This window comes from Lutra lutra, chromosome X (genome assembly GCF_902655055.1).
Source record: "Lutra lutra chromosome X, mLutLut1.2, whole genome shotgun sequence".
NCBI lineage: Eukaryota > Metazoa > Chordata > Mammalia > Carnivora > Mustelidae > Lutra > Lutra lutra.
The window spans coordinates 88,517,333-88,544,355 of NC_062296.1; the positions used below are offsets into that span (position 1 = coordinate 88,517,333).

At 38.7% G+C, this 27,023-nt stretch overlaps 2 protein-coding genes across 4 annotated transcripts in view; one reads left to right on the top strand and one right to left on the bottom strand.

Annotated features, from left to right (window-relative positions):
- The window catches only part of MOSPD2 (motile sperm domain containing 2), a 60,415-nt gene extending 55,732 nt beyond the window's left edge, over positions 1 to 4,683 (bottom strand). For both annotated transcript variants that reach the window (XM_047715293.1, XM_047715291.1), the window contains exons 1-2: positions 4,372 to 4,683; positions 4,146 to 4,215 (exon numbers count right to left, since the gene is read on the bottom strand). In XM_047715293.1, coding sequence (XP_047571249.1) covers positions 4,146 to 4,215; positions 4,372 to 4,398 — 97 coding nt within the window. In that variant the 5' untranslated portion in view covers positions 4,399 to 4,683. The remainder of the gene's footprint in view (positions 1 to 4,145; positions 4,216 to 4,371) is intronic.
- Positions 4,626 to 27,023, top strand: part of FANCB (FA complementation group B) — a 385,712-nt gene continuing 363,314 nt past the window's right edge. For both annotated transcript variants that reach the window (XM_047715290.1, XM_047715289.1), the window contains exons 1-5: positions 4,626 to 4,944; positions 12,335 to 13,352; positions 17,927 to 18,079; positions 18,829 to 18,921; positions 24,768 to 24,896. In XM_047715290.1, the coding sequence (XP_047571246.1) occupies positions 12,405 to 13,352; positions 17,927 to 18,079; positions 18,829 to 18,921; positions 24,768 to 24,896 (1,323 nt within the window). In that variant the 5' untranslated portion in view covers positions 4,626 to 4,944; positions 12,335 to 12,404. The remainder of the gene's footprint in view (positions 4,945 to 12,334; positions 13,353 to 17,926; positions 18,080 to 18,828; positions 18,922 to 24,767; positions 24,897 to 27,023) is intronic.

The window sequence follows — 27,023 nt, forward strand, 5'->3', positions numbered from 1 at the left end:
CAAGAAACAAACTTAAAATAAGAAAACACACCAATCCCTCAACTGCTCTCCAAACTCACTAAAGTACAAACATCGTTTTTGTTCAAAGCTCTCTACACTGCATTCCCACTGTTTTCAGCAGGTGTGCTTACCCTCCTCTTGGAGCTCATCAAAGCGGACTTCCCATGGCTTCCTGAACATGCCCTGTACATTCTCACTACAGCGCCTTAGCTCAGACTATTTGATCCATCTGGATCACATCCTCTACCTGCCCAAGTTCTACCATTTTCCAAAGTTCCACCTTTTCTGTTTTCTCACTTGGTGCTAACCCAATCACCCCAACCACATGTGATTTTTTTCCTTGTCTTTGACTTCTACAAAAATGATTTTAGCACTTATTCCTCTTGATACAATTTGCCTGAATTCTAATAGTTAGCTCTGTCTTAATGCCTCTACTAGAGTGTAGTAGTTCAGGAAGTGGCTCTTTTCTTCTTCAGTTCTTTCTCTAATAAGGACACACTGCTTCTCAGAATTAAGCACATAATGAGTATTTGAGGAACCAAATAAATTACTGTCACAAGGGAGTAGTCTTTTGCCTTGGCCACCAGAAGGAGCAAGAGAGAACGGGAAATGTTTCTCATTTGAGACTCAGCATGGAATTTCTCACAGAAACAGTGAGGAAAAAAGGACCACTTGTAATGCATAAAACAATTATGAACTTTTATTCTTTCTGACAGCTACAAATCTATCCATAATTGGCAACTTAATTCCTATGGAAACAAAATTGTGCTTGGAATTCAAAAGAACCTATCTCCAAAAGAGTTTCTGGAGTATAGCCAATGCTTAAAGTGATGTATTTGCAGATAATATTTTCTTTTCGGAAAAACGTCATGTTTGTTTGCTTAAGTCAGCCTTAAGCATCTTTTGAAACAAAATATTGTTAGTGACAACAGAACGGGTGAAATGAAAGAGGAATTAGGAAAGTGCAGGTTCTCTAAGCACTTGAGTCAATTTCTAAAAAGTAAACTTGAAAGGGTGAATACAGGCAGACCAAAAATCCCTTTTTACCACTTTCCTACTTTACCTTTACCTGATGCAGTATCTCAGGAAACAAGGTAGAAAAGTCTTCGCAGGTTTTTCCTTTCCCATTCAAGTTTTTAAATTAATTAAATTAGTATTTACAACAGCTGTGCAGGTAACCCATTCACACGAACCCAAGTGTGTATATTTAACGACAAAACCCTCTCTATACCTAATGCCATAGAGTGCTCTACTTGGAAATAATGCTTGTCTTTATGAAACATATTGCGAGGGCTGCTCTTTGCCAGACTTTGTGGGGGGTGGGGAGATGGGATGGGGAACCAATTAGGACAACTCATAAAGCAGACTCAGATTAATCTTCCTATGTATATATTTAAGCATTGCTATATTAAGTATATATTGAAAACTGTGCTAAGTATACAGAAGTGAGTCAGTCCTTGCCCTGGCTGCCCCAGACCCATATACATTTTACTGGAGGAAATGAACAATAAGTAAACAAATGAACACGATAATTACCAGTTATGGTAAGAGCTGTAAAGGGGACAAAACAAACAAGACAGGGAGGCTATTCAGTAATCAGCAAAGGCCTCTGAGATCCATTTAAACCAAGATGGAAAAGAAAAAAAGGACCTAAGCCATGAACATTATCTGGGCAAGAGCCTCCCAAACAAAGAGAAGTGGAAAGGTCCCAAGATAAAAACAGATTCAGTCTGTTTGAAGAACATAAAAGAAGCAGTGTGGCTGGTCATGTTTTTCAAACCTTGGGTCATGTAGGATGTGATGTCAATTTTGTGGGTCACTGCAACAGGGGTCATGGGTTTTCTGAATAAATATTCTTTAAGGAACTTTTGTTCCAGTTATGTGTGCATGTGTAAGTGTGTGAGGGATTGCTATGTGTTGCAATGTGTGATATGTTTCTTACTGTGGGCAGTGGTGAAATCTGTCCTAAGCGAAGAGGGTGGTTACAAATTAGGATGTAAAGGTGGGCATGAGCTTCAGCATATATGGCCCCGCACTGTAGGCCACCATAAAGAATTGAGATTTTTGGCGCCTGGGTGGCTCACTGGGTTAAGCCTCTGCCTTCGACTCAGGTCATGATCTCAGGGTCCTGCAATCGAGTCCTGCATCGGGCTCTCTGCTAGGCAGGGAGCCTGCTTCCTCCTCCTCTCTCTCTCTCTCTGCCTACTTGTGATCTCTGTCAAATAAATAAATAAAATCCTTTTAAAAATTTTAAGAATTGAGATTTTTATTCTAGACACAGTGGGAACGTATTGAAGAGTTTTAAGTTGGGGAGTGACATGATCTAAGGCAACATGATGGTGTTGCCAAAAGATTTTCACTATAGTGAAATTCAGAAAACTAGCCCAAGGCCTAGCCATTAACACCAAGGATTCAGAGTGAATCACTTAATCTCTCTAGATCTTAACTTTCTTCATTTTAAAGAGGAGAAGGCTGGGCCAAGATAACTTTTAAAATCTTATCTATTGCTAAACTTGTATAACTACACACACACACACACACATATGTATACATATATCTTGCTTCCTCCATTGGGCATGCGTACCCGACTAATGGGAAGACACTAGCGCCTTAGGTCAGGTTCTGGGTTCTTTTTTTTTTTTTTTTAAAGATTTTATTTATTTATTTGACAGAGAGAGATCACAAGTAGATGGAGAGGCAGGCAGAGAGAGAGAGAGAGGGAAGCAGGCTTCTTGCTGAGCAGAGAGCCCGATGTGGGACTCGATCCCAGGACCCTGAGATCATGACCTGAGCCGAAGGCAGCGGCTTAACCCACTGAGCCACCCAGGCGCCCCTTTTAAATAAATTTTTTTTTAAAGATTTTATTTATTTATTTGACAGAGAGAGATCACAAGTAGATGGAGAGGCAGGCAGAGAGAGAGAGAGAGGGAAGCAGGCTTCTTGCTGAGCAGAGAGCCCGATGTGGGTTCTTAAAATACTATAAACCATGTACCTATAAGAACATTTCTATAGAAAGCAATCTCAGAATTACCTTTTTACTGGAACCACCTATATTATTTAAATGGGATCTCTGGGCTAAATGTGAAATCAAGTGCTTTTGCAACTCTCTGGTGCAAAGTCTGGGATGGGAAGAAAATTGACAGGGAGGATGAACAGATTTACTGACCAGGTTATTTGGAACACATTTCCTTACTTGTTCTAGGTCATCATTGACATTTAATCTAGGGCAGTTTAAAGTTGCAGAGAATCTCTACAGGGCACTGAATTCAAGATGCAGAAGCTTAAACCCTTCCACAGCAACCAAATCAACTTGGGACAAAATATTCATTGAGAGCCTACAATAGGTTAACCCCATGCTAGAAAGTTTGATCTGTGTTTTTTCAGTTAATCCTCTTAACCTAATTATTCATATTTCACAGATAAGGAAACAGGGCTTAGAAAAGACAACTAAGCTATTAAGTGGCAGGGCCAGGATTCAATATTTCATATTTATGATAAAATCATCCTGCAGGTTTTAAAAAACTACTGTACAAGGATTAAATAATCAGTTTCAAGTATCTGGGACATCTGTTCAACCATATGAACACATAATGTTCAGCCAATAAATCAATTCTGGACTCACAGGTACTTTGTCTAGGTACAGTATGGGATGAAAGAGAACTTGTTCCAGCCCTGGAAAGCCTATTCCGTGGGTAGCATACTGGGTTGTATGAAGTGGAATTATGTAAAACATCCAAGGAATTTGTATCCCCAATTAAATACACGTGAATAGCATTATGGCGGTTTCCAGATTCTTTTTCTCTATTGTTGCCGGTGAAAGGTCAGCAGAAAACCGTGCACTGGGCAGTGTCACCTGTACCATGGGCCTTGAAAGTGTCCTTCAAGTTCCACGAACTCGAGATGCTAGAAACTGACCAATTTCCAACTTACATTAACCCTTTAGGAAGCAACGGGCGTATCACCTGACCAGTTGGGAGCAGTATGCATGGCGTGTTATGTTAAAGAAAACCTTGGAAACGTGCAGGGCATCATTACTGTGAGGGTCGAAATGGTCCCTAAAGCCTCCCAAAGACACCTGCAAACACCTTTGGAAAGTTGGGGACGCTCATGCACACCTGCCTCAACAGCGAGAACGCGGTACCCACCTGTCACGTATTCGGCTTCGAATCTCCGTCGGGTCTCAGAGATGAGCTTGGCTTTATTCTGGGCGTGATTCTGAAAGGGAGATACGAAGGGACGCTTAGACACCACGCGCACCACCCCGCTTCCCTTCAGCCCAACCCACCTACACCTGGGCGCAGAGCCCCCGGGCTTCAGAGGAAGCTTCCGGGTCTGCCGGGAGGGCCGGCAGCGGCGTGGGTGCCTCCTCACCTCGGCCATGGTCGCGGTCGTGGACATGATTTTGATCGCCGTGGCCACTTCTCCACCTGTCCGAATATCTCATCACTGGCCAGGCGGGCCGGGAGGTAAAGAAGGAAGGGCGGGAGGTGGAGACGGTCGCGTGACACCCGGAGGCGGGCGGAAGCGTCGCTGCGTTGTCCAATCCACTGTGGCCGCCTGGGTCTGGAGGCGGAACCAGGCCCCAGCCTGGCTTTCCATTAGCTTCTCCTTTGGGCTCCGCTCCCCCGACGTCCCCTGCACTGCGGGCCCGCCTCCGCCTACCGCCGGATCACGGGAGCTTCCCGCGCGGAGCACCGCCCGAACAAGCTCCGCCTGCCCTTCGCTTTCACAACATTCCCTGGAGGCCCCGCCCCCTCAGCCTCCCTTGGCAACCGTGTCCGGGAAGGTTCGGCAGGCTCCGCCTCCCCCGCTTTCGACGCAGCCTCCAGCCCGGGTCTCCCAGGATGCAGCGCGCGGGCGGGAGGTTTGGAGCGGAGGGATCCCGCGCCCGCGTAGGGGAGTCGGAAAGTGGCGGCTCTGGGACGCAGGGCCTCGCGCAGTGAGGTAGGGCTGGCCAGTCGTCCCTTACCCCTACCTGGCCTTCGCGGGGCTGGGCGGCAGAGCTGGGTTGGTTCCCGTCTTTGCGGAATAAGGGGATGGAAACGAGTGGGCCGCGGCCTATGTTCATCATGTCCTTGCTGTATAGGATTATTTCGCTTGAACCTTTCTTCACCCTCGCCGCATCTTTCCCACTTGGAGTGCGAGAAACTTAACAAGGATCATGTTTTTGAAATCCTTAAACTAAAGCAGTTATATAAACTTAAAAGGTGCAAAGCATCTTAAAAGTTTATGAACTGGGGTAGTTCTTAACTTGGGGCAGTTTTGTCTCGCAGGGGACATTTGGCAGTGTCTGGAGATGTTTTTGGTTGGCACAACCGGGATGGGGCCTAATACTGGCAACTAGTAAGTATCGCTAAATAGCCTGCAACGCACTGGGGGGCCCCTCTGACAGTTATCCAGTGCAAAATGACATTAAGTGCCAAACTTCAGAAAGATGTAGGTTTATAAGGCACTGGAACAATTTTGTAGTTGTTGGCTAAAGTAGTGAAAGGAAGTCGTTTTGCATTCAAACGATTCAATACAGGCTTTAAAAAAAAAAACTGGAAGATAATGAAAACTACAGGGAAATTGCAGGAAGAAAAGTCCCCATATTTTCACCGTCTACAGTCAACCGTGATTGACACTTTAGCATCTTTGGCCGAGACTTTTTTTAATATGCTACAGATTTTTATGGGGGGAAATGGACATATTGTTTAAAAATATTGAATACATTGTTAAAAAACAACATTGCAGCTCTAGCTGAAGTCTCCTTCTGGCTCCACTCCCCTACCTGATATCTCTCCCCTTCTCCAGAATAAATAGTCATTGGAATTTGGCATGAATCTTTACAGAATCTTTGCTCTTTAAATTTTGGACAAAGCTGCCTGGTTTTGAATCCTGGCTCTGTCACTTCCTATTTTTAGGCCTTTGAGAAGATTCTTAAACTCCATGCCTCAATTTCCCCATCTGTAGAATGGGATAACATTGCCTGTAGCATAAGAATGTAGTGAGAAATAAATGAGTCCAAAGTGCCTAGAATAGTACCTGGCAGAGAAGCACTCAGGGAATGTAGCCTTTGTAGGTAAACAGAAAATATGTAATGTCGTTTTATGTGTTTTGATTTAGATACATAATGTACCACAGAATACATTTTTCTGCAACTCAGTTTTTTTTTCATTTGATTTTTGAAATTAAGCCATGGTGGTATATACATAGATCTGATTCATTTTTTTTTAAAGATTTTTATTTATTTATTTGACAGGCAGAGATCACAAATAGGCAGAGAGGCAGGCAGAGAGAGAGAGGGGGAAGCAGGCTCCCTCCCGAGCAAAGAGCCTGATGTGGGGCTTGATCCCAGGACCTTGAGATCATGACCTGAGCCAAAGGCAGAGGCTTAACCCACTGAGCCACCCAGGTGCCCCGATCTGATTCATTTTTAACTGTAATATATTACATTTGTATTTGTTCATTCCTCTATTGATGGTCATTGAAGTTTCTTTTTTGCTGTCACAAACAACAGCACAATGAACATTCTAGAGCAATGTCTTTGTACATTAGTATGTAAGATTGTTTCTCTGGGTTCATATCTAGAAATGAAATTGCTGGATATACGTATTTCAGGTGACTTGCCAAGTTGCCTTCCAAAGGCACATCTTTTAATTAAGAACTCATAATTAGGGCGCCTGGGTGGCTCAGTGGGTTAAGCCGCTGCCTTCGGCTCAGGTCATGATCTCAGGGTCCTGGGATCGAGTCCCGCATCGGTCTCTCTGCTCAGCAGGGAGCCTGCTTCCCTCTCTCTCTCTCTCTCTCTCTGCCTGCCTCTCTGTCTACTTGTGATCTCTCTCTGTCAAATAAATAAATAAAAATCTTTAAAAATAATAAAAAAAAAAAACAAAAAAAACCTCATAATTATCTCCTAATTGATGGGCTCTGCCTCCATTCTCACCTTACCCCCATCTTCAACACTGTCACCAGGATCTTTCTCATTCAGAAGTACAGTCCTGTGATTTCTGTCTATGAAATCTTTCAGTGATGTATCACTGTTCAGATCAAGTGAGAAGTCCTTAGGTTGACACAGAAAACCTTTAACGTAGTCTTTCCTAATTCTCTTAGTGCATCACCATTCCCCTGTGTTCACCTACTTCTCAGATACCCTAAGCATTGTTGGAAAAGGGAAAATAGAACTTGATTCTGGGTAGACTCCAACAAATGATTTCCAGTTATATAGGTAGAAAAACGTTTTTAACAGCAGACCTACTCTGTAGCCAAGTTAATTTACTTAGGTAAATAATGTCCTAAAGGTTGTGAAAAGTACATCTATCCGTATTATGCTTGTAAAATGTTTAATATTCTTAGGTTTTCTTTTGAGGTTTTGAGGTCTTAGGTTTTTTTGACATTTTTATTTGAGTATCTTAATTCTACCTTGTTTTCCAAAGATACTTTCTATTGCTCACGCTTGATACAGTTTCTTAGAGACATTTTTAGATTTTATCTGCAGATAATATAGTGCTCTTTTTGGATCTTCCTCAACCAGACAGGTAGTTTATTTGAAGAGTTCTGAAATTTATGACACCCAGAGGAATTTATTAGCATTTAAAAGTATCATTGTTTATTTGACAGGAGGCTGGCAGGGAAGAGTGGATGAGAGTGATGATTTATTGCCAATCTACTATATTTCTGTTAGCATGTATTATTTCCCCAGTATACTCATGTATTTTCTTTTTATGTACAAAATATGTACAGTCACCTATGATGTATGGTAATACAGAACAGGAAAAACTCAATTTAATTATGTAGTATTTTATAAATAATCTTCCAACCCCTTCCCCACCCCATTAGCTGCAAAAGGAGGTAAAACTTAACCGGTTTGAGTTACCTGTTTGTTTGTTTGTTTGTTTGTTTTCTGTCGTAAAGGTGTAAGCCACTGTTGTAAGGATAAGTAAAAAGTGAGTGAGATGACCAATAGGCTGGAATAGTAAGTCTGGTGCCCTGATAATCAGGATTTGTCTTAGAACCTCTAAATTGACCTTAGTCTCACTTGTTTCCATACTGTTTTTATCTAAAAAAATAAAATCAACATTTATTCCATAGGCTCAAAGGTTTTTTTAATGAACATATGCTAAGAACTCTTACTCTTAAAACAGATGTTGCATCAGTATAAAATAAAATGTACACAGGTATGCAAATTCAGTAAGCCTTGAGATTATAGAAAGTTTGAGGAAAAAAATTTTTCTTCGTAAGTAAATATATTAATGACTTCTAATTTTTAACTCTGAAGGTGATCAATTTTATTTTATTTATTTTTTTAATTTTTTATTTTATTTTCAGCATAACAGTATTCATTATTTTTGCACCACACCCAGTGCTCCATGCAATCCGTGCCCTCTACAATACCCACTACCTGGTGCCCCCAACCTCCCACCCCCCACCCCTTCAAAATTCTCAGGTCGTTTTTCAGAGTCCATAGTCTCTCATGGTTCACCTCCCCTTCCAATTTCCCTCAACTCCCTTCTCCTCTCCATCTCCCCTTGTCCTCCATGCTATTTGTTATGCTCCACAAATAAGTGAAACCATATGATAATTGACTCTCTCTGCTTGACTTATTTCACTCAGCATAATCTCTTTAAATAACTTATATTTAAAATGTGCATGGTTTTGCACTAGTATTTAAAAATAAAGACCTTTCATAAAACAGTCATTTAAATCTATTTGAACCTAAATCCATAAGAATAAGTTTGCATTTTGCCTAGAGCTCATGCTGCAAGTATATTGGGTTAGGATTATAACAGGGCTTTGAATGCCATGATAAACTTTATAACAATGGGTTGCAGTCTTTTGTCTCTGTGTCATTCGTATGTTCAGTTCACAGTGTTTAGCATCTAATCTTTCCAGGAAGTAATTCACATATATATCTGTTGAGAAGGGGGAGAGGGTCCATGCAAGGTTTTTGAGGTAGGGGACAGTTACCAGATCAAGTTTGTGTTTTAGAACAGTAAGTGAGGTAGCATAAATAAATTGCTAAGTTGGAGGGGAGAGCCTAGAGAAAGGAAAATCAATTTAAGAAGCTTTTACATCAGCCTAAGTGAGAGTTGAAAGCCTGAAGTACTGTAGTGGTAGTTGGCACAGAGTTGGAAGATAGTAGTTTCTAAGTTAAGATATTTGCTGGTAACATTGAAAGAAAAGAGTGTTAGGGGTCTGATTTTCTTAAGTCATAACTTTATCAAGGTGCAACAGTACATACTCTAGAGTTTAGTAAAGGGAGATATTCTGCTAACCTTTTAGCAATCAGATTCTCCTTCTGTCATGTTCAGATACTGGTGAACCAGAGCACTGCGTTGATTAAACATTAGTTGTGACATTTAATAGTAAAATAACAAATGTTATTATGTTTGATTGGGGTCACTGAGTTCCCCAAGTCTGTTCTTGTTTTGCAGAATTCTTTTTTCTTTCTTTTGTTCAGCTTGATTAATTTCCATTACTCTGCCTTCTAGGTCACTAATTCTTTCCTCTGCTTCTTCCAGCCTGCTGTTTATTTTGTCAAGTGTGTTTCTCATTTCGTTTATTGAGCCCTTTATCTCTGTTATGTTATTCCTTATCTCTCTGTTAAGGGTCTCACACATTGCTTCCAAAATCCTTTTCTGTATAGAGGTTACTTTTGGTTGTTTTTAGTACTTAAGAAATATGAAAAGCAAATAGGTAGTAAAAGACACGTTCTTATACACTTACCTCAGATTATAGAATTTTATTTTATTTTATTTAAGATTTTTCTTTATTTATTAGAGAGAGAAAGCATGGGCAGGGGGAGGGACAGAGGGAGAAGCAGGATCCCTGCTGAACAGGGAGTCCCATGCGGTGCTCAATCCAGGACCCTGGGATCATGACCTGGGCCGAAGACAGACTCTCAATTGACTGAGCCTCCCAGGTGCCCCAGATTATATCATTTTAATGCTAAAAGGACAATGTATCATTTAATGCTGAAAAAGGAAATTTCTTTTAGAAATCTAAGAGACCTGACATATCTGTGAGAAATTTTAAATAAATTATTATTCATACATTTTGTTGTAATACAGTATTACCTTTAAACTAAAAGATAGTTTCATAAGTAAAAGCCACACCTTTGATTTACCTACTTATCTTCTTTACTCATTAAGCTGAGACTACTTTATGATACCTGTTGTCCCAGATCTTTGCAATAATTACCTGACAACAAACCAGTAAGCCAGTGACTTCTGCTAGTTTGTATTATGATACAGTTTCTCCAGTTCCTTCAAGTAATAGGTTTCGTGAAATTCTCAAAAACAGTATCATCAACTTAAACAAATTGCCATAGAGAAATGTATTTATCTGTTACTGTATAACAAATAATTCCCAAATTTAGCAGCTTAAAGCAACGAACATATCTCAAAATTACCGAGGATCAAGAATTTGGGAGCAGCTTAGCTTGGTTCTTCTGATTCAGGAGCTCTCCAGGGGACTGAATCATCTGCAGGCTTGACTGGAGATCGAAGATCTGATCCCAAGAAGTCTCCCTCACATGGCTGTTGTTAAAAGGCCCCAGTCTCTTGCCGACCATTGGCAGGAAGCTATAGTTCCTTGCTGTGTACACATCTCCATGGGGCTGCCTGAGTGTCTTAATTATATAGCAGGTGGCTTTCCTCCTTGCAGATGATCCAAGGATCAAGTCAACAAGGAAACCACAATGTTCTATGACCCAGTCTTGGAAGTCTCACGTTGTCCCTTCTGTCGTATTCTGTTGGCTAGAAATGAATCATAATGACCAGCCCTCATTCAAGGAGAGAAGAATTAATTGATGGAAGGAATTTCAAAGAATTTGTGAACATTGTTTAAAACTACAACAAATGGGGGCATCTGGGTGGCTCAGTTGTTAAGCGTCTGCCTTTGGCTCAAGTCATGATCCCAGCGTCCTGGGATCGAGCCCCACATCGGTCTCCCTGCCCAGCAGGAAGCCTGCTTGTCCCTCTCTCACTCCCCCTGCTCGTGTTCCCTCTCTCGCTGTCAAATAAATAAAAAATCTTAATTAGAAAACCACAACAAATGATGTATTTGGAAATTAGACAATAAGCCACAGAATCTCCAGTTTGAAAGTAGATGCTGACTGATCGAGTCTGCATTTTAATAGAATTGCCTCTAAATTAAAATCATTTCTACAAAATGCTACATTAAATTTGTAGATGGTTCAGTGGTAACTTTTTTCTAATTGGACTCTTGGTAGATTTTTATAATAAAAGAACAAAACCTAAGCCTTTGCAGTTTGTTTCTCATTCAGCAGAGGAAAACATTACTTAATTACAAATGATGTAGTTTTCTGAAATAGTTGAATTTTCTGGTGTAAATGATCCACAAGTAGGAGAAAAGAAAGAATGTGAGTTAGAGTTATCTATAGTGGAGAGGGACCTTTCAGCATTCACAAACTTAAGTATGCAACTGTACTGATGTTTCAAAGGTTGGATACTATATAAACCAGAGCTGGCCATGGTGATGATAAGGACAACTGTAGCAGCTAAGCTTTATCAAGCACCTTATATATATGTGTGTCAGGTTCTATTTTAAGTGGGTTATTTTAGTTAATTTCAATACCTTGTAGGGTAGTACTTCACCCCATTATAGGTGGATATGAGGCATAGAGGGACTAAGTAACTTGGCCAAAGTCATACCTCTAGTAAGAGGAATAATGACTTAAAGTCCCAAAGCTGCACTGTTTTTGCAGAATATGATTTAATATTTATTTCTGTTACTCCTATGGAGATTTTTTTTTTAACTATAGCATAGAATCCTTTGTTTTTCTTTCTTTTATTTTGGCCATAGAGTCTGCATGAGCTCCTGTTTCAGGAAAGCAGGACCCCAAGTGCCTGGGTTGTGGTAGCAGTCAATCTGAGTTGTTGACTACTCAGTTGTCATTGTTGAGGGTGTAAGGGTGAGAGAAAAAAAACCAGGTTTGAGTCAACAGAGTAGAAAATGGCAGGGGGGTGGGGTTGGAAGAAAATGGGAAAACTAGATTAGGTTGGTAGGTTTAAAAGAGAGACAGAAGTGGAACCCTTAAGAAATCCCCTAAACCAGAAAACCGTCTTCAGGCACTTTCAGCAGACCACCCACCACTTTTAATTGATGCTGTTAACACATTCAGTTATCTTTTGTGATGTGGTTATTTGCATTGTTTGCAAACTCTGTTTTTTAACTGTACAAAGATGGTATTTGGGATGTAGTTTTTTGATAAGTATAACATTATTAAGATGGCATAAAAAGCTTTAAAATGTTCATAAAACTTAATAGTTCTCTAGCAGAAATGTGTTTTCAACTGCCTTCTTGATGGTAGTTTTTCTCATTACATTTTTAGGTTTAAAAGCATCAACTGGAGTCCATTTGAATTCGAAAATTGGACCAACGCAAAGACTTGATATTGTGGAATGTCTAGCAAACAAGCTGTGTCATCTAAGGAACAAGAAATGCTCTTGTGTTATAATGGGGAAGTCCTTATTTTTCGGCTGTCTGAGGGACATTTTGCAGGTAAAGGGCCTGCAAAAACACCTGTATTACATGTCAGGAGAATGGTGTTTGACAGAAGAACAAGAGCATTTGTTCAGAAGTCCACTGGATCCTTTATGCTAAAGGAAGAAAACTCTCATTTAAAAATTATGTGTTGCGACTGTGTGTCAGATTTCAGAACTGGAATTAATCTCCCTTATATTATGATACAATGCAATAAAAAGAATAACATCTTCACATATTTTCTTCTATTTCTTCACAGTACCAATAAATTCGAAAAGCGTTTGAGCTTTAGACTAAGCCATGAGTTGAAGGATGGTGTAAGGGTCCTTAATGGTCCGTTCGTTTTATGGAGACATGTCAAAACATTCTACTGTATCTCTTCCCAAACAGGCAAAGTTACTACTGTGTCTCTTAATTTTTCCTCTGTTGAGTGGGCAGGGGAGATTGAAAATCTAGGTATGGTTTTATTGGGACCGAAGACATGTTTTTTATCTGAAGAAGGATCCACTCAAAAGCTTTCAAAATCAGATTATGCAATTTGGAATACCAAATTTTGTGTATACTCCCTTGAAAATGAAGAAGTAGTAAGTGATGCTTACATTATCCCTCCTGCTTATACCAGTGTAATAACTTATGTGCATGTCTGTGCAACTGAGATTGTCAACAATCAGTTAAGAATGTCTCTGATTGCCCTTACTCGAAAGAATCAGCTGATTTTATTTCAAAATGGGACTCCTAAAAGCGTGTGCCAGCTTCCATTTGGAGATCCTTGTGCAGTTCAACTTATGGATTCAGGCAGAGGAGACTTTTTCATCGTATCCTTTAGGTCTGGTGATGCTTGTGCCATTTGGAAAAAGAACTTTCAGGTAGAGTACTTATTATAATCATTCCATTGGTGTAGCCTTAGACCTTTTACACATTTATATGTTTCAGAGAGTGTATCCTGGAGTCTTTTTAAAAAATATTTATTTTGGGGCGCCTGGGTGGCTCAGTGGGTTAAGCCGCTGCCTTCGGCTCAGGTCATGATCTCAGGGTCCTGGGATCGAGCCCCACATCGGGCTCTCTGCTCGACAGGGAGCCTGCTTCCCTCTCTCTCTCTGTCTCTGCCTGCCTCTCTGTCTACTTGTGATCTCTCTCTGTCAATAAATAAATAAAATCTTAAGAAAAAAATATTTATTTTTTGGGGAGAGAGATGGCAATAGAAAGCACCAGTGGGGTGGGGGTGGAAAAGGGTGAAGCAGACTCCCCGCTGAGCAGGGAGCCCAATGTGGGGCTCAGTCCCAGGACCCTAAGATCATGACCTGAGCTGAAGGCAGACACTTAAATGACTTGAGTCACCCATGCACCCCTATCCTGGAGTCTTATTATCCAAATCAATTTTTAGTGCTGCACTTAAAATCATATATATTGCATCATTCTTATTTCTTTAAATTATCTGAATACTACCTGGTAAAGGTTTTGCCTTGCCCCGTTTTGAGTCATAAAACCTTTGAGTTGTTTGGAAATATATAAATATATAGCTACAATTATTATATATTTATTTGTCTTTTAGTATAACTATTTCTCGTTTGTTTAAAGATTTTATTTGTTTATTTATTTGACAGAGAGAGAGCTCACAAGCACATAGAGTGGCAGGCAGAGGGAGAGGGAGAAGCAGAAGCAGCCTCTCCACTGAGTAGGGGGACTGACTCACTGCTGGATCCCAGGACCCTGGGATCATGACCTGAGCCGAAGGCAGACACTAAACTGACTGAGCCACCCAGGCACCCCAAGATTTTATTTAGAGTGTGTGAGTGGAGGGAGGGACAGAGGGCAAGGGAGAGAGAGAATCTCAAGCAGACTTCGTGCTGAGCGTGGAGTCCAATGCCAGGCTCTGTCTTATGACCCTGAGATCATGACCAGAGCCAAAATCAAGAGTCGGACTCGTACCCAACGAGGCCATCCATTTTTTAGGTGAATCCTTACTTTGTGTGTTTCTGTTTGTGTGTATGAAAGTATCAGGTTGAGATTGTGTTTTATCAGGCTTTGCCTTGTAAATCACCTTTGTGTTTATAGGGGGTTATGTAACCATATTTAACCTCTGTAATACATACAGAACCTAAATTCTCAAAAGGAGTGCCTGGGTGGCTTAGTCAGTTAAGCATGCAGCTCTTGATTTAGGCTCAGGTCATGATCTCAGAGACGTGAGATTGAGCCCTGGGTTAGGCTCTGCACTGGGCATGAAGCCTGCTTAAAAGATTCTTTCTCCTCTCCCACTGCTGCTCCCCCTGTGTGCACTTGCTCTCTCTTTCTAAAATAAATAAGTAAATTTAAATTTTTGAAAGAAAAGTAATTTAAAAGTACCCTATTTTATTTTGAAAGCGATCTTTTAAAAGCATATTGTACTTTTATTTGAAGGTTATTTGGAAAGTAACATTTTCTGTCTTTCTATACTCTCTTTTCCTTTCCCAAAATGGTAGCAGGGAAACATCTAGCATAGCCTATAATTCTTATTGGGGTCCGGGAAATGGAAAGAGCACACTTAACCTGGGTTTAAATCCCAACTGAGCCACTTACTAGTCTTACCTTAAGGAATGTGTTGAATTTTTGTGAACTCCTTTCCTGTCTTAATGAAATTGGGATCATCCTGCCTCTGAGAGCAGAGAATTAAAGCAAATGACATTGTAAAGTGTCTTGCACAGTGCTTGGCACACAGGAGAAGCTCAGTAAGTAGCTATTATGTTATACAAGGGCTAGGACTGTCATCATTGACTTGGACCTTTGAAGTCCCTTATTCACCCGGATAAGGAAAAACAGTCCCCTTGTGCCTCATTAATTCAGTGTAATATAGTCCTTATACACTGTAAGTGGGTCGCCTGCTTGGACACTGTAAAGCTCTGCTGCTAACACATTACCCAAAGAGGGATACTGTGCCACTCTGGAAGTGAGCCTGTATACTGTTGGTTGGCTTTCCTGCCTTGAAACTGTGTTCTAGGTTTCTTTATCTACAGTGCACCATCATCCTTTGCACAAGTTACTTACCTAAGTCCCTACTGACAGACCTCTTAAGCTACTTCTTCAGGGATTCTGTATGTCTAAGCTGTTTTCAAATGCCCTGTATCAAAAGCTCTGGAATTACACCCTGATAGCCACAAATTAAGTGCTCATGAATTCCTTTGGAAACCTTGCTACTCTGGGGATTTTGCAGCTCTTGCCTTAACCTTGGTGTTAAATTTATATTCACCTACTTAAGAAATAGATATCTTAGGGTAAAATATGCAGTTACTTTAAAAACAGGAATAAAGGCTAAGAATCTACAAACTAAGGAGGAGGAGAGATGACCATGTCAGAAAACCTGGGTTAAGGGAAGTGATTGCCTTTGAGGAATTATACTTAGTTTAGTAGTTAGGACAAAAAAACAAATATAGCAGGTTTTACAACTGATTGGAACATACTGTCAAGGCAAAGTTTTTTTTTTCTAACATTGAGTTCTGAGAGGGATTTACTGTTTGTGGTATTATGGAAGAGGTTTTGAATAATAAAGTGAATACATTATTGAATAATAAAATGGTGTCTATGATAACAGTTTTGCTCCAAAATGGGAAAAACCAATAGATACAATCTTCCTTTGGGTTGGCTACGGATTCATCCAACCATCCGTTTACTACCTCGTTCTATAAGAGAATTAAGGCAGCTTAAAAGACAGGTAAAGTGCAAACAAGCATAAATTAGAATAAATACTAAAAATCAAGGTTAGCATGTTCTCAGATCAGTCCTTCATAAAAGCCCCAGGTATAATGTTTAATAGAACTTGATAGAGAGTGATAGAACTTGAAACAGAGCTGAGTTAGACAAATGCGTGATTAACTTTTCTCTTAGGCTTTCTCTCCTGAGTAGAAATTGTCTCTGTAAGTTTTGACAAGAATCTATGTAGCAGGTATTTTAAAACAGATATTGGTATGTTGCAGATAGTGGTTTGTATGTTCTAGAGGTGTGCTGTCTAATATGATAGCATCTAGCCACATGTAGTTATTCAACATTTGGAATGTGGCAGGTCTGAATTGGAATATGCTATAGGTGTCAAATACACACCAGATTTTAAAGGCTTAGTAAAAAATGATAGGAAAATGTCAAATTAATAATTTTATTGATAATATTAAATTGAAATGATGTAATTTTTGGATATAGCACATCAAATTAAATATAAAATTTCACCTTTTTCTTTTCAGTGCTGCTAGAGAATTTTCTTTTATTGGCTACTGGAAAATTTAAAATTAAATATATATGCCTTGCGTTGTCTCTCTCCTATATTCTGGACAGCACTATTCTAGAGCTATAGATTATAAATGTGTGTGTGTGCATACATGAGTACATAGCTCTATCATGTTTGCTTGTCAAGCACATTCTTCTTAAAAAAAATTTATTAGAGTGGGGTGAGGAGTAGAGGGAAAGAAATCACAAACATACTCCCCACTGAGTGCAGAGCTGATGCCAGGCTCCATCTCATGACCCTGAAATCATGACTTAAGCCAAAATCAAGAGTTGGGCGTTCAGCCAACCGAGTCACCCAAGTGCCCCCGTTGAGTACATTTCATACCTCTAATGTCTTCGCTAGTTCATTGTATTCCTGATCCTCATGGTGGGAGTGGGGGTGGGGGTGGGTATACAAATAAGCTTTCTCCCTGCATACATAAAAAATCCTGGCTTTGGAAATCAGCCTTATATAGGAAAGATTAATATTTGGTTATATAGATTGAAGTCTTACTTACAGTCTTGCTCTAATACGTGCCACCCGCTATCATCTATCTGTGCTACCTCCAGGATTCTGAGTGGGAGTTTTAGCTTTTCTGTCTAAGCGAGAAGGAGAAGCTAGTCCCCATGGTATTAGTTCTCCAGGGGACCAATGTGGAGGCTTTCAGCTTCATGGACCTTTACGAATTTGTCTTCTGTTTTAAACTTGGGGTCCCATGTTCTGGTATAAACTGATCAAATCATTCCAGTTGGCTAGGATGGTTCTAGGTGCCTCACTAATAGGATCCCTCCCATTCTGTGTCCCAAATATCGGCTTTGTTTTCTTCTACCAGAGTTTAGTGTATTAAGAAAAGTTATTCTGCTTCGAGAATTTTTGAGTGTTTATCACTACCTTCTAATTACCTAAAATTTCCAAAATAGTCATAAGTTTAGAATTTATAAATCATAATAAAATCTTAATATAGAAAGCAGAAATATGACAGACCCTGGACAGACATTGATAGAACATTAAATTTCAGTATCTTGCTGTTTGTAAAACGGTTATAACTCTTTATGTTGTCTGATCCCCCAATATCTTTAGTTTTTAATGTTTACCATTTTCATTACTGTTTATAAGATTGAAGAGGACACATTACACCTACATGCACCAAAAGGATTGAGTTTATTTCATGTCTGGTTTTGTTTTTCTTTTCTACTCTCTTTCTTTCAGGTTGCTGCTAAGTGGGAAAAAATTAGATCAGTACTGATAGATGACTTTATAGGAACTGGAAGTGAACAAGTACTGCTACTTTTTCAGGAGTCCTTGAATTCAGATTGCCTGAGTTCGTTTACAATAACAGATCTTGGCTACGTAAGCTATTCAGTAAGTTCTGTATACTTAATATATATTACTTTAAGAACAGTTTTTTTCAAGAACCATTTTAGAAAGTTGAAGCTTTAAAGCTTTTGACCCACTGTGTCAATGTTTATAATTTCATACTTACAGTAAACATTTTGAACTTTAGAAATACACAGATTGAATTTTTAAAATTATACATCGAATCCCCTTTCAGGAAATGTTATACAAATTGACTATGCTTTTGATGTAAATTTGGAGTATAGTGATAGTAACACTGTAGATTAACTTATTATTGCTTTGAAAATCACATTTTATACCAATAAACGTGATAACATTGGATTAATTAAGGAGTAAAATGAAGTGAACCTGCTTTATTAAAAGAAGTAATAGTTCATAATGTCTTAAGATCTTGGACAGAAGGGAAATAATACCCCTGGAGTTTCAGATCTGCATAAAATATCTGAGTCTGTGTTTTTCCTTAATAAAATGAAAATCATTCTTACTTTCTTTAGTTGTGGGATTTTTTATAAAAATTTAGTAAGCTGGTACTTTTTGAAGCAGTATATAAATGTTAGGTCGGTGGTAATAGTACTAGTAGTTTTTTCTAGTTACAAGAAGTGATGGTGAAAATATATATTTTCTGTCTCTTATATAGTGGTGTATAACATGGAAAACTGCCCTTTGGATAAACTTTAATTGTATTTTGTTAATCTTATAAATTTTCAATTTATTTCAAAATTTCATTTTAGTGTTTTTTTTTTTAAATTTCTTAGAACAAAACATTGGATTGCAATGAAGATGACTCATTTGAAGACAAAGAACGGAATCGTTATATGATGGTTCCACCTTTGGAAAGAGGATTGAAAGTTAGTGTCTATGTTTGCTTTTTGTTTTTGCTTTTTTGGGTTAGTGCTATTCTAAAAGATGCAAAGAACCTTGAAAGAAAGGATCTTAATGTGTAAACAACACAGTGATTGAGAAAAAAAATGATAAGTCAAAGGATCATTGCCTTTTTAATACCTCTGTAAAAAATATTATGACATTACTTATAAATGTATTATCTAAAAATGATACCTTTTTGTAGTAGGATTATAAATTTCATAAGACTCATAAAATATATGAAGCTCACTTTTGAAAACATATTTCTTTCTGGTCTTAAGAATCATAGTATTTCTTAAAGTTTCTTTTCTTTTTTTTTAAGATTTTATTTATTTAACAGAGAGAGAGAGATCACCAGTAGGCAGAGAGTCAGGCGGCGGGGGGGCGGGAAGCAGGCTCCCTGCTGAGCAGAGAGCCAGATGAGGGACTGGATCTCAGGACCCTGAGATCATGACCTGAGCCGAAGGCAGCGGCTTAATCCACTGAGCCACCCAGGTGCCCCAAGGATCATAGTATTTCTTAAAGGAGCATCAAATACAGTGACTCATAACATGTCCCAAACATGAACTGTTTGCCCTCAAATTTTCCGTACAAAGCTCTCTGAAAAAGAGCTTTTGGTTTTTTCAAAGTGTATGAAGGTAATGCATAGTCCCTGTAGAATACTCAGACTCTACAAAGAAATATTAAAAAGAAGCTAATAATTACTTATGAGTCCACTACTGAGATACAACCCATTTTAACAACTTTGACATGTATATTCTTGTAGATTTTTTTATGAATATATGCAAATTTACATAGAAATGTGATTATAAGATCCATGTTCTTTTGTAACCTGCCTTTTTTCATTCATAAAATATGTTTTAAAGGTTTTATTTATTTATTTGACAGACAGCAGTAAAGGGAACACGAGCAGGGGGAGGGGGAGAGGGAGAAGTAGACTCCCTGCTGAGCAGGGAGCCCGACTCTGGGCCTGATGGACTCTGGGATCATGACCTCAGCCGAAGGTAGACGCTTAACAACTGAGCCACTCAGGCACCCCTTTCATGAAAATTTTTAAGTATTCCAAAAAGTTCAAAGAATAGCACTGTAGTTATCTCTAGTCTTCACGTGGATTTAACTATTTGTACTTTTGAAAAAAATTTGTCTTCCTCATCTGTGCTTTATATGCATATGCATGTGTGTATGTACATTTTTGCAGAACCATTTGAAAATTGCAAATATCATAACTTCACTCCTATGTATTTTAGCAGGGATTGCCTAAAAAATAAGGACATTCACCTATGTAAACACACCATACTATTATTACAGTTAGAAAATTAATAATAATCTCTTACTCTTATTTACTATTTCCGTATTCAGACATCTTCAATTACCACAAAAATGTTTTTTACAGATGCTTTTTTTCAGGATCTAGTCAAAGTTTACACTTGCACTTGATTATTATATATCTTGTTGGTCTTTTTATCTAGAATAATGCCTTTCCCTACTTTCTTACGATGATACTAAGGAGGAGGCCAGGCCAATTGTCCCTTTTTGTGGATTTGTCTATTTCCTTGTGTGTCATTTAACTTTTTCCTCTATCCCAGACAAACTCATTTTTTAAAGGGCCAGATAGTAAATATTTGTACTTTGTAGGGTTCTGTAAGAAATTTTTTGCAACCATTTTAATTTTGAAAGTGAATTTACTAAATGCTTATTGAACACAGATATTAATGTGGTCAATAGAGAGTAAGATATCATAGTGGGCATAGAACCATAAAGGAAAAGACCAATACATTAAAAACTTTGGTTCTCTGGACAAAATAAATTATATAAAAAGACAAGTTGTGTAAATAGAAATTGTAACAAGAGACAAAGGATAAATTTCCATAATGTAGATATGCGTTCTGAAACAGTATTCTCAAGAACGTGAAGTGGCTCAACGTCAACATTTTATTATTGCTAATTAAAATGTGAATTGGACATATCTTTTTACTCTCGCAGTTTTACTTCTAGAAATCTGTTCTAAGGATATACTTGTACAATGAACAAAGACGATTTTTTAGGAATGTTTATATAGTATTTAAGAATGACAAAATGCAGTCATTTTAAATATCCATCATTAGGTGTTTGGTAGATCAGTTATAATATACTTGAAGTATGGAATGGTGTGCGGCTGTCAAAAAACAGTAGGTCTTTATACTGATTTAGGAATGTTGCCAAAATAATTTATGAAGTATGACTTTCAGAAATTCCACCTCTACTAATGTGTTACCTAATTTATTTAGACCAAGTCTTCTGATAAAAAACAGTTAAAATCATAGTTGAAATATGTTTTTAAAATTTCCCCTAAAAGCTTCAAAATGCTGAAAATATAAGAATAAATTATCAGGCCAAACTGTAAAGGCTGGAATCCAGAGAGAACCAGAGAACACTATTAATACTTTTGCCCTGGGAGCATTTGTGTTTAACCAAAAGCAGTAGTACTCTAGACAGCTGGCAGAAACAAACATACAATCCTTTCTCAAAATACACATTTTATCCTAGGCCTCTTATAAATCTCACAAGTAATTTTTCAAAGAAAATGAACCACTCACAGAATAACTAAGCACATAAATAAGACATCGTGAGCAGTTATCCCCAGGAAATAACCAAATAGCCTATCTATGATCGAAAAATATATTGAAATAAAAAAGTCTCATCAGCTGAGTTTAAGAGTTCACTCAAAGAGATTCAGAGCAAAGAAGTAAACCAAACTGTGTTACGAAAATTACTAGGAGGGCATGTGTTGAGATGAGCACTGGTTGTTACATGCAGCTAATGAATAATTGAACACTATATCAAAAGCTAATGACGTACTATACGATGGCTAACTGAACATAATAAAAAAATAAAGATAAATTAAAATCCCCAAAAAAGTACTCAGGAGGTAGCACAGACTCATAGAAGTAAAATAAGAAAGGAACACAGAGAGAAGGCAGGAGCATATGGAAGGGGTAAGTGAGAATTTCATGTCCGTTTTGTTTCAAGTATCCACATGTTATCACTAGTTCCCAATTTGCATAAAAATATTTCCAAACCTTTTATTTTATTTTTTAAGATATTTGTTTATTTGAGAAAAAGAGAGGGAGTATGAACAGGGTTGGGGCTGGGTAGAGGGAGAGGGAGAAGCAGACTCCCCACTGAGCTGGGAGCCCGACATGGGACTCAGTCCTAGGACCTGGAGATCATGACTTGAGCTGAAGGCAGATGCTTAACCAACTGAGCCACCAGGCACTCCTGTATGGTCTTTTAGGGATTAACAAGTCTACCCCTCCTCCCCCATTTTACATATTAGGAAACAAATAACCAGAAAGGTTAAGGGACAGGCAGAACTAGAACCCAGTGTCTGTTTCATTGTTCTTTCCCCTATGGAATTTGTTTTCCAACAAGTTGGAAGGGAACCAGTTGGAGGGGAAATGGGGTAACCAGGACCTTAGAGAAATTTGTGCACATGTACAGGAATGTTCACAGCAGCCCTGTTAGTAATAGTCCATGCATGCCTGGACATAACCCAGATGTCCATCAGCAGGAGAATGGAAAAGCGAGCTGGTGTGGTCATATGATATTATGCTACAGAGCAGTGAAAGTCACAGACTACAGCTACTAGTGACAAATGGGATGACTAAAAACCTAGCACATACAGAATGACTTCATTCATAAAAGTTTCCAAAGCAAAACACAAAAACCTAAAAATATTCTTTAGGAGATATAGTAATGGTAAAATTATGAAGACATACAAGAAAGTTACCTTAAAAGGCTAGGGTAAAAGCTCACACCCTGTCCCTGAGCCGTTCTCATTGTTGGCAGGGCTGGGGGCACAGGTGTGGGCCAGTCAGGGTCCTATTAGACCCTCTCTGCCCTGGAGCAGGGCATTAGTGTGGGTAGGCAGAAGCCTAGAGTCCCACCAGATGGGGAGAGGAGCCAACTATTGTGGAGGTATTTGTCACGTGAGTTGGAGAAGGTGAAGAATGGGGTACAGAGTGTGATAAGTGTCTAGACCAGGGGTTAACAAACTTTTCCTGTTAGGGGCCAGATAGTAAATATCTCAGGCTTTGCAGGCCACATAGTCTCTGTCACAACTCCCCCACCTAAAATATGCAAATAAATGAGTGTGGCTGTGTTCCAATAAAACTTTATTCCCACTGAAAAAAATAAAAGTCCAGGGTAGTGTTGCCTCCATTGAAACAAGAGAAGTCCCTGACTGGTCAGTGCCCATGGGCAGCTGACTACATATGGTTACCTGGGTAACTACCTGGGTAGTTTGTAAACTTTTTTTTTTTTTTTGTATTATGTGCTTTTCTATGTGTATGAGAGAGATCACAGTAAAAAAGACCAAAAAAACAAGGTTTGTTGTCCTGCAGTGCAGTATGCTTCTGTATTTGGTTTGGGATAAGTTTTATTTGCTTGTTTGTCGTGAGAAGAAAGCAAAGATTCCTTAACATACACAGAGAAAGGTTCTGGAAAGGTAAACAATCTGTTGACTATGCAAATGGAATTGAGGGTCTAGAAAGAGAAGTTGAGAGGTATTTTTATGCTGTTTAAATGTTTCATCATATGGCTATTTTTATAGTTTTATAACAAAACTTTACAACATAGAATATTTACGTAGTCTAGTGATTCACCGTTTAGTCCTGGAATGGGGCAGGAGGCATTTTGAGGAGAGTAGGGAAGAGAGAACACAGATAACTTTTGAGGGTGCCTCCATTGTCAGTCTGCCCACATATTCCTCTCTTCTACTCCCTGCCCCTCCAGGATTCTCCCATTTGGCTCTCCCCCTCTGATGTGTACAGCTCCCTTCCCTAAGTCACAAATTACTCAGCGAGTGAGTGTGAATAATGGGGAGCCGGCAGAAATAGGTCAACAGGTGAAGTTTTAAAATACTAGTTAGACACTTTACATGTTTTGGGCAATGAGGTAAGATATAATTCAGTCTTCATTTTCATGCTTCTGTTCACCAATAAAAAGTAAAGGAATTTACCTGACTGAAACTGTAATTTGAAAGAAGGGGATTAAGAAACAGGATGTGTTTTGTGTTTTCAATCTAGAAAATCATGTTAGATTAAAAGCTGGATTAATACTTGAACAGTTTCAGATATCCATCTGAAATGAAATCGCTTTTATTAGTTCAGTGACATGACTGTATTTTCAGTAGCAAAATACATTTCATGAATGTTTCGTCCTTGGTAGTGAAATCTCTTGATCTGGTGTGATAAAAACAATGGATTGCTCCCTGCCCAGTTGAGAGCCAATCTTTGTTTCCTGTAGTTAAGAGCCCATCTTAGTGCTGAATTTATTAGCACAAAAAAAAACTTGTGACAGTTTGGGAGCTATGTGTTATCTTTTTAAAATTTGCTATAAATATTATATGAACAGGATTAAATAGTATCAAAAGTGACCATTTCTACTCATAATGATGTCTGTGCTTTTTGAAGCAATAACTATTTCAACAACAAGAAAAATAGTTTACGTGGGGGGGTAGGAGTGTTGGTAGCCCTTGATTTTTAGTCCCATTGATTAGACATCCATATTTGTATCGATCGATTACTTAATTCAGCGGGGAAATGCATGCTAACATGTTGGCATTCTCCCAGTTGGGTACATAAACTCTATTGCACTTTCTTGCCATGTTCGTTTCCTTTATAATTACTTAACATTTGTGAAGAAAATAGTTTTGCTCTGAGAAGTATTCTCTGCTTTTCTACAGAAAAATGAATTTAATAAGAAAATTTGGAGAAAGTACTTTCTGAATTAATGGTATTGTCAGATTTCATTTGAAATGTCTCTGACAATGGGTTTTCTTTCTACTTTACAGGTTGGTTTCACTTGTATTCAGGAATTGCAGCAGCATCTCTTGCTTAAGGAAAAAATTATTTCAAAATCTTACAAAACTTTAATAAACCTGGTTCAAGGGAAAGATGATAGTACATCAAGTGCAGAGAAGGTAAAATTAATCACGTGACCATTTTATCATTTTATGAATTGAAAATCTGCAAGCTATTGAAGTGTTGCTTTAATTGGAATATTTGGATATATTAGAAAATGCCGTTCAATGATCCAAGAAGCAAAGTGGCAGGGATTATAATGCTGGACTTTTATGACTTGAAAATATTTGATTAATGAGCTAATATTTTACCAATTTGCTAATTATTCTGTAGGATATTAAAATCTCAGTTATCGGGAACCTTGGGGAACAAATCCTCTTGTTCAAGATTTTATTAAACTTTTTTATTTGTACGATTTGCATAGAAATTACCCGTAAGTGAATTATGTATTTTCTCACTCCTTTAACAGAATATGCAGAGTATTATTCAGCCTTTCATTAATGAATACATAATTTCATCAGTATTCTAATTGTTCTTTTTGTCTGTTGCAATGTTCATTTCTAAGGGTATTTATTCCTCTGGTTAATGCCCCTAAATTGCTCTGCTTTTTTAGTGTTTATATCTGCTTTTTATAATTTTACTCTCATTTTCCTTGTGGTTGCCAGCATAGGAACCTCTTTAAGTACCTTTTTCTGTACAGAGAAAGACAGCATAGCAAAGTTACATTTAAATCAAGAAAAGCTAGCATTGAGAAACTTACTCCGGTAAGTTTCTTTCCCGCAAGTCACCTTAGTGCCTAACTCTAATTTCCTTCATAGCAGTCTACCCCTTGTATCTATATTTCAGTCTTAGCAATATGAGGACTTGGGTCTAAAATATGATTCCGTTAATGTAAGAATCATAACAGAAGCACATCGTGTTGCTTTTCTGTGTCACAGTTCCAGTCTCTGGGGAAAGCTCATGAAAGTAATTTTTGAAGTCTCCTTTCCCTTTGCTAACTTACCCCAACTCTTTTGCCGGCATTATTATTATTGTTGTTATTAGTTTTATTGAGCAAGAGAGAGAGAGGAAGGGCAAAGGGAGTGGGAGAGAGAATCTTTTTTTTAAATTAATTAATTAATTTATTTGACAGTCAGAGTTCACAAGTAGGCAGAGAGGCAGGCAGAGAGAGAGAGATAGGAGGAAGCAGGCTCCCCACAGAGCAGAGAGCCCGATGGGGGCTCAATCCCAGGACCCTGGAATCATGACCTGAGCCGAAGGCACAGGCTTTAACCCACTGAGCCACTCAGGTGCTCCAGGAGAGAGAGAGAATCTTGGGGCGCCTGGGTGGCTCAGTGGGTTAAGCTGCTGCCTTCGGCTCAGGTCATGATCTCGGGGTCCTGGGATCGAGTCCCGCATGGGGCTGTCTGCTCAGCAGGGAGCCTGCTTCCCTCTCTCTCTCTCTCTGCCTGCCTCTGTCTACTGTGATCTCTCTCTGTCAAATAAATAAATAAAAATTAAAAAAAAAAAAAGAAAAAAAGAAAAGGGGAAGAAATGTTTAGAAGTTACTGCACTCAAACTTCTGTCTGCAAGGCACCATTTGGGGCTGTTTATGTGTTTAATTTTAAGAACTAATTCTGGCAGGTAGCAAAAATTTCCCCAGGTTTCAGATGAATGGCCTGCCTCAGGTCACAGCGACCAGCTGAAGCATCAGATTCCTAGGAAGTTGTTTTGCTCACTAGAATGTAAGTGCCCTTATCTTTTCAGTAATTACTGCCCACCTAGAGGGGCAATACAGAGTAGTGGTTAAGATAGAGCATGGGCTCTGGAACCAGTTTGTTTTCGTTCAAGTTCAAATCCCAGCTCTGCCACTTGCTAGCTGTGTGACTTTGGGCGAGGTACTTAGCTTCCTTGTGTCTTGTTTTCCTTATCTGAAAAGTGTAGATAATAATACCAACCTAGGATACTAGAGGGTTTTTTTTGTACAGGTTAAGCAAGTTGAAACATGAACGGCATTGAGAACAGTGCTTGACACACACTAAGCATTCAGTAAGTTTTGTGAATTATCATGATTATTACTCCTCCTCCTCCCACCATTTCAGTTGTTATTATAAATCCATCTGTGCATGGAAATGAATGAGTATGGCCTGGACTTTAAGGATACAATTTTAGCCATAATTGATCATTAGTCCAAAGATAACCAGTTTTATTTGTACAAAATTTTACAGTTATAGGTTTAGTACAAGTCACTTTAATAATGATTGGAT